The sequence below is a fragment of the Mirounga leonina genome, unplaced genomic scaffold, assembly GCF_011800145.1.
Source record: "Mirounga leonina isolate KUSES-001 unplaced genomic scaffold, KU_Mleo_1.0 Mir_201, whole genome shotgun sequence".
NCBI classification, from domain to species: domain Eukaryota; kingdom Metazoa; phylum Chordata; class Mammalia; order Carnivora; family Phocidae; genus Mirounga; species Mirounga leonina.
The window spans coordinates 15,097,447-15,108,940 of NW_023270504.1; the positions used below are offsets into that span (position 1 = coordinate 15,097,447).

The 11,494-nt window shown below is 37.1% G+C and overlaps 1 protein-coding gene across 1 annotated transcript in view; it reads left to right on the plus strand.

Moving 5' to 3' along the window:
* Window positions 1-2,629, plus strand: part of PLCZ1 (phospholipase C zeta 1) — a 50,487-nt gene extending 47,858 nt beyond the window's left edge. The window contains 2 exon segments of the mRNA XM_035027866.1: window positions 1,626-1,775; window positions 2,544-2,629. Coding sequence (XP_034883757.1) covers window positions 1,626-1,775; window positions 2,544-2,629 — 236 coding nt within the window.
* Window positions 2,630-11,494: the final 8,865 nt, after the last annotated feature.

Genomic DNA, 11,494 nt, shown 5'->3' on the forward strand with positions numbered 1-11,494 from the left:
TCTTTCTTTCTTTCTTTCTTTCTTTCTTTCTTTCTTTCTTTCTTTCTTTCTTTCTTTCTTTCTTTCTTTCTTTCTTTCTTCCTTTTTCTTTCTTTCTTTCTTCTTTCTTTTTCTTTCTTTCTTTCTTTCCTAAAAGGGCTTTTGCATATAATACATATGATCTATATGTGTATGTGTGTGAGAGAGAGAGTTTATAATGAAGTAGGGTTAGAGGAGGAAGATAAATCAGTATAAGAATTTTGTGCACATTTTAAAGAGTCTATAAAGAATTGACACTAATATGAGGAAGTTGAGAAACAAGACAGAGGATCATAGGGAAGGGAGGGAAAAATGAAACAAAATGAAACCAGAGAGGGAGACAAACCATAAGAGACTCTTAATCTCAGGAAACAAACTGAGGGTTGCTGGAGTGGTGGGGGGTGGGAGGGATGGGGTGGCTGGGTGATGGACATTGGGGAGGGTATGTGCTATGGTGAGCACTGTGAATTGTGTAAGACTGATGAATCACAGACCTGTACCCCTGAAACAAATAATACATTATATGTTAATAAAAAGATTAAAAAATAAAAAAAGAACTGACTCTTAGATCTGCCCCTGCACTCCATGGAATTATTTCTTTTCTTAAGGAAAGACAATACATTCATTATACCAGCATGAGTCAATTGGTTTAATATTTTCATGGGCATAGATTGCATCCTGGATTATTATCTGGTAAATGTGTGCCTGTGCCCACAGATGCACCACAGAAAACAGAAAATATAATTAGTCACAAATTCTTTCATACTTCTGGAAAGGTAACTCAAAGAACAAAACCTATCGACATTACCTTTGTACATGAAAGCAATACATATTATTTTTCTCTGAATCTAAGTAGGCTGTATATTTGATCTGGATGTGAATTTCTTAATTCCATTAAATTATGCTTAAGTATTGGATGATTTGGGTCATATTGTGACACAATTTGGATTTCTTACTTGGCAAGAGATGGTTGTTTGGGATGATTATTTTGCTGGAGATCTAAATGACTCATCTACTTGGGACTTTAAAATGAACACTTATTCAAAAGAAGGATCAAAGGCTGGCTTTGGAGTACTTAGCTCTCAGGCCAACAACTGTCTATGGAGCTCTTCCCATAATAGGAGCCGGTATAGAAAAATGATGTTATTTAACTCTTTTGTTAGGGCAATGCCTAAACACAGCAGTCATATTGCCTAGTGATGAAATGTTTCTGCTCTGAAATCGGACTCCATTTGTTTGAATTCCTGTCCTGCCACTTAATGGCTGTGTGAAACCCTGAGGAAGTTACGTAACATCTTTCTGGCTCAGTTTTCTCATCTGTAAATATGGATACTAATAACCCTGATGGGTTTGTTGTAAGGATGAAATGAGATTATCTACTTCAAGTTCTTATCGTATTGCCCAGCAATACTAAAAACCCAATAATTATTGTTACTGTCATTATTATTCCTTTCTCATTGGATGTGTGAAAAATTTAAGTGCTCTAAAACATAAGCTGTTAATATTACTAAGTGTTGAAAAGAAAAATTTCAGAGAACAGATACCATGCATTACTCCCTAGAGATAGTGTCTATGATTCTTTGATGATATCTTCCTTTATATTTCAGCTTTTTGTCCAAGATGGAATGAAACATTCACATTCATTATTCAGGTGCCAGAATTGGCTTTGATACGTTTTGTTGTTGAAAATCAAGGTTTAATAACCGGAAATGAATTTCTTGGCCAATATACTTTACCAGTTCTATGCATGAACAAAGGTAATATTCCAAAAAGTAAGATGGTTGTGCTAACAATTAGAACTTACATTTCCCAAAGACACACATGTATACACCAAATGAAAGTCAGATGTAAAGGAAATTTTATGTATTGACACATATTTTCTCTCAGTGGTATATTACAGAAACGTGTTCTCATGTGGAAGGTGGGATTGTGGTTTGGGATCGCTAGGAAGATAAATTAGACAAACTTGGCATGGATGAGCATTTCTTTACATGGATCATCACTCTTTTGTTTCAATTAAGAGTAGTCATGACTACCACAAAGAAATAAAGCATGGAATCAGAGAGAAGGGAAAAGCAGTGACTCATTCTGCCAGCCCAAGAAGAGCCTGGGAGCCCAAGATCATCCTTTCTTGACTCTTTCAGAGCTGCCTTTATGTTGCAGTCACCCTGCAGAGGTGATTTATGCTATTCCTCCAATTACCTTGTCCCAATGTGTTTACTTCTCTATCACCATCTGAGCGGTACCTCAGAAACAGTCTTTCTGCAGCAGAAGGATGGTGGCTAATTTAGCACACTGCACTTTGAGGGAGGAGAAGTGTGAGCTGTGTGCTCAGTGTTAGGCAATAAGAAGTCAGAACAGAAACCAGATATTTTCTTTTTTCTAGGAAATTAATATACAAGATGAATATAACTATGCAGTTATAGTTTTTACATATGCTTAGTAAAGCTAGATTCTTGGTAGCACTATCGAGAACACTGCTGGTTTATTTTTATTGTCCTAATTAGATATGATTCCTTTTGCAGGTTACCGTCGTGTTCCTTTGTTTTCCAAAATGGGTGAGAGTCTTGAGCCTGCTGCACTGTTTATTTATGTGTGGTACGTCAGATAGCAGCTAATAGTACCTGACAGATCATTAGCTATACATCATAATAAAACAGCCAAAATGAACGTCCATACCTTTTTTCTTTTTTTAAAACATAAAGAAAAATGATTATTTACAAAAACAGAAATATTGAGCAAATTCCCCTTTAGTATTCAAAATAGAACGGTGGAAAAAAAGAAAGGAAAACAGTTCAGAGGGTCCCGACAATGTGACTCTCTTGCAGCGCAGTTCTCCTGCCCTTCGGCTACTGAGGCTGCTCTTGCAACTTGCTTGTAAATGAGTAGAACTTACAAGCTCTTAAAATATGTCTGATTATATAAGATATGTTGGCAAATATTTATCAGTAAAAAGAACTGTGAAATCTAAGAGTGTTTTAACTTCTAGACACCCACTGCTGCATGTTGTAGTGAACTGGAATTAGATTCCCAGGTGCTTTGTGCCCTTTTATATCCTAGGCAGTAATTAGCCCCTGCCTTCTCAGGCTATTTCTCAGATGCTGGGCATTGGGTTTGGTACCCTGTAATTACACAGACATTTTTATGAGTGCCTGTGAAATTGATTTGCAGTCAAACAGTGTTCAATCTCCATATCTGTAGAAGAGATCTGCTCTGCGGACTTCTGTGCTTGGCTCTCTGAATTCACACTATTTCTGAACCTGTGCTAATGTACTTTGAAGATTGTCTTTGGTCAGAGATGAGATTCCTGTGCTATTTCGTATGCTGGGCTTCTCGCCATCAGCAGCACTTTGATTTACTAAACGTCGTATGTAGAATAATATAGTTCCTTATTAACTCTTCTTTTTCAAAAAACCCCAGGCATATTAATACTTATTCTACCACATTGTTGCATGGGAGTGAGGCAAAAGTATGCAGCACAATTTTTGACTAATTAGGGGACCCTTAGAGATCAGAATTAATTTGTTGAAATTAAACCTGAACTTATAAGTAAAATACCAAAAATGACTTTGAGATGTTTACTAATGCATTCTCTCTCGATGGCCAGAAAAATACAAAATAACACAACTACCGTATTTTACTACCATGGTTTACCCTCAGAACCAAATATTTAAAATAAAGATGCCACTGGGAATTCAAATACCCAAGCCATAAGTGGTAAGAAAAGTCCCAATGCATCGTCACCCAGATACTCCCTCGTGGTCGTTCTAGATTTAAGAGTGGGGTACCCTATTCCCAGTGCAGAGGCACAGCCAGTTCTCAGAGGGATACTTTTATTTTGCCAGATAATAAAAAGATCTTTTTAAAATCATCTATTGTTCAGTCTAATAGCAGGTGGGGCGTTCAGCCTGTTGATCCGAGGCTTTAACCTTTCTAAACTCCTAAAGTCTTCTGAAGATCTGGAATTCCATGAGACTTAAAGACTCTGATCAGGTGAGTTTTGCAGCAGGATAAACTTCTATTTCTTATTTATACCATCAAGATTTGAAATGAGGTAGAAAAAAGGATATATACAATTTTTTTCCCCTCACTTTTGCTTCAGGTATTAATCAAATTCAGCTCACTAACTTTGAAGACCAAGTCTTCCATTTTTCAATATCCCACTCTACATCAGAAATGCACTTTTGAAAGGAAACATTGGATCATTTTACTTCCTGTCCAATAATCTTATAATGTCTTTAAACATCTTTAGTCCAATTTTTTTGTATGCATTATTTATCATTTACTTTCCTTTTGAATTGAACTGGCATATTATTATTACTACTCCTACTACTATTATTATTTTCTCACCAACTACCATAGAAACTCCACAGCTAGGTAATGCTCTCATTTTAGAGAAGGTTGGGAGTGATGTGAGAAGCCAGCTTTGATTCATGCTGTCTAGGCATGATTTTTTTTTTTAAGATTTTATTTATTTATTTTAGACAGAGAGAGAGCAGGAGTAGGTTGAGGGGAGGAGCAGAGGGGGAAGGAGAGGGAGAGAATCTCAAGCAGACTCCATGCTGAGCATTGGACCCGAGGCAGAGATCCATCTAGACCCATGAGATTGTGACCTGTGCCAAAATCAAGAGTCAGCCACTTAACCCACTGAGCAACCCAGGCGCCCCTAGGCATAATTCACTTGCAGGAAAAAATAGCATTGTTGAGTGGAAAGAAATAGAAAAAAGTGAACCTCTGAGCTGTGGCAACAGAAGACCTTTTATCTTTTAAACTCTCAGTTGAAATGTCAGTTCCTCAGGGAAGCCATCCACCATCTTTTAGACTAGGTCATGTTCCTTGGTGTGTGTTTCCACACAACTGACAAGATGACAGCTAGGAACTGATGTTGTGCTATCAGGTGGGCCCTGTCATTGTTAGGAGCTGGCCTGACATTTGCAGTTAGACCATGGTGTCCTGTTGAACATGACCGGCTTCACAGAACAACACATTCACATAAACAACATTTTATTTGGGAGAGGGAGAAGCAGACCCCCTGCTGAGCAGGGAGCCCAATGCCGGACTTGATCCCACGACTTTGGGATCATGACCTGAACTGAAGGCAAATGCTTAATCAACTGAGCCACCCAGGTGCCCCTCGACTGTTGATTCTTTACCAATTATACCTTTTGCCTTGATTCATTCTTTTTATCTTATGGATGAGATTTATTCCAATCATAGAATTGCCCCCTACTCTTGACAACATCCAATGCAGAGAAGAGCCCTACTTCCTTGAACTGCGCCCCCTTACCCAATCATCTAACGCAAGACTAAATCCAATAAGAAGTGCTTTTCAACATCCTTTTACTGAGATGCCCCACGGTTCCCTGTTTGTCCATCTCCTTATTGCAAAGAGCAATAAAGCCAACTCTGTGTGTTCCTGGTGACCTTTGGCTGGAGGGCATTGACAGAAACTTGGCTTCTCCTTCTGTAACATGCATTACCTTGTAGTGATCAGTGTGATAGGAAAATTTTGTTATGTTGTTGATTTTGACCTTTTCTCTCTTTTTTCTGCTTGTGGTTGTTTAGGGCCTCAGAAAACATTAAGAGCACAGTCTCACCATTTAGACTTCTTCTGACTTTTGTTTGGGAGATGGGTGGCCACTGGAAGCCACTGATGCTGGTTGCTGAGGACTAAAGTTGCCCGATCTCTGAAAGAAGTGTGGAGAAGCTCCCTGTAGTCATAAAAAAGAGGTCTTTATTTTAATTTTGGGTATGGGGAGTGTATGGTGATTTTGAGCAGACAATGCACCCAAGATAGCGCCTCCAAGGGTCGCAGTTAAAACCTTTATGCAAATGTCAAGGGATATTTGGGAACCACAATGGTAAGAAGCTCATGCTGTGGCCTGGTGTAGTGAAAATGGAATCACTCTCAGTGAAGCCCTTATGAGCTTGAACAATGAACATTTTATTGAGGGAATATATGAGTTTCATTTTTCAGGAGTTATTAAGATTCCATAGTCTTGGTGCTACATAAACCTTTATTAAATTGCATTTATTTCAAAGTAATAACCCTCAGGCAATATTTGTACCAACAAAGGATTCTTATGATGCGGTTTGGATTCTTACACCAGAAGTTTGAGCTCTCTGTATAATGAGAGCAAGCATTTTTCCCAGCCCCTAGAAATTTCAATTTCACACATCAAAGGGGTGGCTTAAAGTGGGTTTTGAACTTAGGAGAGATTAGAATCTATGTGTCTTGTATAGTTACACACCAGCCCAACACGTGGCGGTAGTGGGGGGAGAGTTGATGTTTAATGCCTTACAAATGTCTTGCACATTTTCAGCAACCAGTGCCTTCTTTCTCCTTTCCATGTATATACAATTTAACTTTCACACTTTCAGTCATCTTTCCTGTTCTCCCAGGGCGATTACTTTTCTAATGTGATACATATCTGCAGTGTTAGCAGTACCTAACATGTGCCAAGTATTAAACACAAATTAACTTAAATCCTTTCAGCAATCCTATATTTTATTGGTAATGAAACAGTCCCAGAAATATTGAGTTGCCCAAGGTCTACAGTAAATGCCAGAATCTGGGTTACTGCCCCAGGGCAGTCTGGAAAAAAAGTAAATGTTTTGATTACATCACTTAATATACAAAAATTAACTCAAAATGGATTATAGATGTAAATGTCAAAGTCTGAAATTAAAACAAAAACTGTAAAACTTTTAGAAGAAAGCAGATAGAATATCTTTGTAACTTTGGGGTAGGCGGAGGTTTGTTGGAACATTAAAGCATGACATATATAAAAGAGATGGTAAGTTGAACTTCATTTAAAAAAAGAGAACTTTTGCTTTTTGAAATACAAAAATAAAAAGGCAATCTACAGATGGGGAGAGAGATTTTTAACATATCTATCAAAATACTTGTATATACACTATATAAAGAATACTCACAAGTCAATAAGACAACCCAGTAAAAATGAGCAAAATATTTGAACCTGCACTTCCCAAAGGAAAATATATGTGCTCAATAAGTGTATAAAAAGATGCTCAACATCACTAGTGATTAGGGAAATACAAATTAAAAGTACAATGAATTACCAATAGAATGGCTAAAATAGAATAAAAGGGGCCCTACAGATGTTGGGAAGGAGGTTGAAACTGGAATTTTTATACTTTGCTGATGGGAATGTAAAATGGTATAATCACTTTGGAAACAGTTTGGTAGTTTCTTATAAAGTGAAACATATACTTACATATGACTCAGATATTCCCCAAGGTATATAAACATATACCCACACATGACTCCTAGATATTTGCCCAAGAGAAATGAAAACATATGTGTGCACAATACTTTATTTATTTATTTTTTAAGATTTTATTTATTTATTCATGAGTGACAGAGAGAGAGAGGGGGAGAGGGAGGACCCTGGGATCATGACCTGAGCCGAAGGCAGACACTTAACCGTGTCCCCCAAGCACCCTGTCTGCCCAATACTTTATACATATGACTGTCGATAGCAGTTTTATTTATAATAGCTACAAACCAGAAACTACCCAAATGTCCATTAGCAGGTGAGTGGATAGACAAATTGTGTTATAGCCATACAATGGAATACTATTTAACACCATAAAAGGACAAAAAGGACTAAATTATTGAAATATGCATAAATATCAATGAACCTCAAAATCATTATGATGAATAAAAGAATATAAGCAAAATAAGTACATATTGTGTGGTTCTATTTATTTACAATTATAGAAAGTTCAAACTATAGTGACAGAAAGCAAATCAGTTGAAGGGGGTTCGGGATGGAAGTAAGGCTGGATTAAAAGGAAACTTTTGGTAGGGATGGAAATGTTATCTTGATTGTGGTGATGCTTTAATAAAGGTATATATATGTCAGAACTGCTCAAATAGTACACCTGAAACATGTGAGGTTAATTGAACTTCAGTTAGGTCTCAAAAAAATTGAAAAAATACAGACTCTAAGAAAATAATATAGTCTCAGCTCTCTTTTGGACATTCTCACCAGTAATCTGCCTCAATGGTACACAGAAGGTTTTCCTGACTTGGCTGTGACAATGTGTGTTCTAACAGTAAGATCAGCCAATCCTCTAATCAGATCAGGTGATAAAGCTTCCTTAAATTGGGGGACACGAGATTGGTGGAGTGGTAAGCGTAGAGCACTATTCTAGACTCTGTGGGGTGCTGGACTTGACAGAAATGTGCATGGTGCTGCTTGACAATATTTATGGCCAGTCCACATATACTGAACACCATTCCTTTAACCAAGACACACTATTTCTAATATCCCTTAAGCTAATTGATGTACTCTATTGTGTAAATACAGGCAGGGATATTTGAAGCTCATACCTTTGGAGTGTAGATTCCTCATTAGAGTTTTTAAAATGTTAACTAATCTCTTCAGGAGGTCTATTAAAACTAATTTATGTGCACACAAATATACACATTCACCACATATACAAACACACATACATGTGCACACACACTCATACATATATATCACGTTTTATTCTGAAGTTAGTAAATTATGGATATTTAAACCAAAACAAAGGATAGACTTGTGCTTGAATTTTTTTAGATCTATTTAAAATACCCAAATAATTACTTTTGTTCTTAGTCTAGACCAGTGGTTTTCAACCTTATCTTCATGCTGGTGTCATTTAGAACAGTAAAAAAAAATATTTTCAGGGATTCTGACAAAATAGGTGTGGCATTGCTTGAGTGTTGGGATTTTAAAAAGCTCTTCAGTTTATCTGAATTCAGGGCTTTCTAAGTATGGTCCTCAAACCAGTTCAATAGCATAATCAGAGGACTATTTAGAAATGCAAAGGCTGTGAGGAGAAGACTAACAGGGGATTGAAGAGAGAGAAAAGAATGAATTCAGAGTATGTCTTTTTCTGTTTCTTCCCAGTGAGGTCACCTTGGAGTGGTCGTGGTCCTCAGTGGGACTTGCTTCTCTGGGTTCTGGTCCATAAGAAAGTCAGAGTCAGAAAATAAAATGTCAAAGAATGAAAACAAATATTCTGATTTCCTTTTATATTCATTCAAGTGTGATGCATTGTAGGAATGGAAATCAGCCTCCAGCATATGGAATGTTAAAAGTATATTAAATGCTACAAATTTATTTTTTATATAGTTGGTTTACTCAGAATTTATATTAATTCCCTCTTTTTCAAGGCATTTGATGTGATTCCACACTCTATATTAAAACTTACATGATGAGAGATAATGTATTAAATGATCCAGTGAGAAATGAGGGAACTAGCACACAGCATAATGAGTAAAAGCAGAGAAACAATCAATCAAAAGCCTAACTTAATTCAAGAAAGTTTTTGGCTAGATGAGCAATGGAGACTGAGCCTGGGGGCTAGAAATGGATTATTGCAGGAGAGACAGTACATAACAGAGGTGCTGAGAACTAATTAGAACAAGGTGACAGCTATATTTTCTTGTTAAAAGACAGTAATGCAAAACAGTTTTCTGAAGTAAAATATGTAAATTATGTAAAAACTATAAAGCTGTAAATCATGATACACAATGGTATCAAATAATGCCTTTTATTCTTTTTTGAGATTTTTAAAAAAAAATTTATTTGGCAGAGAGAGCAAGAGAGCACAAGCAGGGGGAGAATAGAGGGAGAGGGAGAAGCAGGCCCCCCGCTGAGTAAGGAGCCCGATGTGGGGCTTGATCCCAGGACCCTGGGATCATGACTTGAGTGGAAGGCAGATGCTTAACCATCTGAGCCACCCAGGTGCCCCTCTTTTATCCTATTTTGTATTTTGAAAAAATTTCAAATCTCCTTTCCCTTGTCATTTCTCTAGAATGTGCCATCCCATAGGCTTGTCTGTGGTGATAGAATTGTTCTATGCCCCTCTGTCCAGTAGGGGAACCACTAGGTGCACATGATTATTCACCACTGATGACATGGCTAGTGTCACCGAGGAACTGAATTTCTAGTTTTGTTTTAATTTAAATTGAAGTAACCACATGGGGCTGGTGCCTACCCTAGGGGTGGGTATAGCTCTGGAGTGCTGGCCTCACTTCTGCTCTTCTTGGTTTCAGGCTTTCTCCATTATGCTGACTCGCACACCATCCCTTATTCCACAGAAAGGACATGGTAGTTATTATGTCATTTTCTGATGTGTCTCTTTCCAGCCCTCCTCAGTATATGGTGGATCCAATCCAATAAGACAATACAATATCTTATTTGGATAGCACTTAGCAGTTTACAAAATGTTTTCACACACATTATTTAGTTTGATCCTTATATATATATAACTATAAACTGTGTTTTTCTTAAGTGATTTTCCTGAGTGAAAGCTTCCTGATTTGATCAAGTAAAGGAGCTCATTTAAAAAAAAGTTTGACTAACAATATAAACATTGGTATTTTTTTAAATTTAATTTTATGATGTTATGTTAGTCACCATACATCATTAGTTTTTGATGTAGTGTTCCATGATTCATTGTTTGCATATAACACCCAGTGCTCCATTCAATGCGTGCCCTCTTTAATACCCATCACCAGGCTAACCCACCCCCCTACCCCCTTCCCCTCTAGAACCCTCAGTTTGTTTCTCAGAGTCCATAGTCTCTCATGGTTCATCTCTCCCTCCGATTTCCCCCTCTTATTTTGCAGTATTATAGAGAAATGCTTAAAATTGTTCAATGATAATGTGAAAAGAATACTGAATTGGACATCAGGAGACCATGTCTACTACCAATGATGATAATAATAATGATGATGATGATGATAGTAGCAATAAAGACATATATTATGTACTAACAATATTCCAAGCATTGTGCTCAGTGTTTCATATGCATTAACTAGTTTAATCCTCATAACAATCCCAGGAAATTTTGCAGATAAAGACACTAAAAATTAAAGAGGTTAAGAAATGTGTTCAAAATAATATGTTGAAGTCGTCTTGGGAACAGGCCTTTAGCTCTCATTGCTAATTTACTCCTTTTTTAAAGTGAGGTTTCTGAACCAAATAATCTTTAAGTTCACTTCTATTTCTCAGTAACAAAGACAACTGATATGTCCAAATCAATAATCTGATTTTTGGTAGTGTCCATTCTTTGTGTTGTATGTGTGTGGTATGTGTAAGTTTTGTAATTGTGGAAATGTAGCGATCAGGTGTAGGACAACTTCTGAAAAATGTTATTTCCCTAAACACTTTATTTTTATATTGATCTTGTTTTAAGGTAGCATATTTCTACTTGTTGATTTGATATCTGTTATGCACTGAATGTTTGTGTCCCTCCCAAAATTCGTATGTTGAAGCTCTAGCCCCCACTGTGATCTTATTAGGAGGTGGGCCTTTGGGAGGTAATTAAGTTTAGATGAGGTCATAAGATCAGAGCCCCCATGATGGGATTTGTGCTCTTATAGGAGGAGGAAGGGTCACAGAGCTTTTCTCTCTACCATATAAGGATGTAATGAGAAGGTGGTAGCCCACAAGCC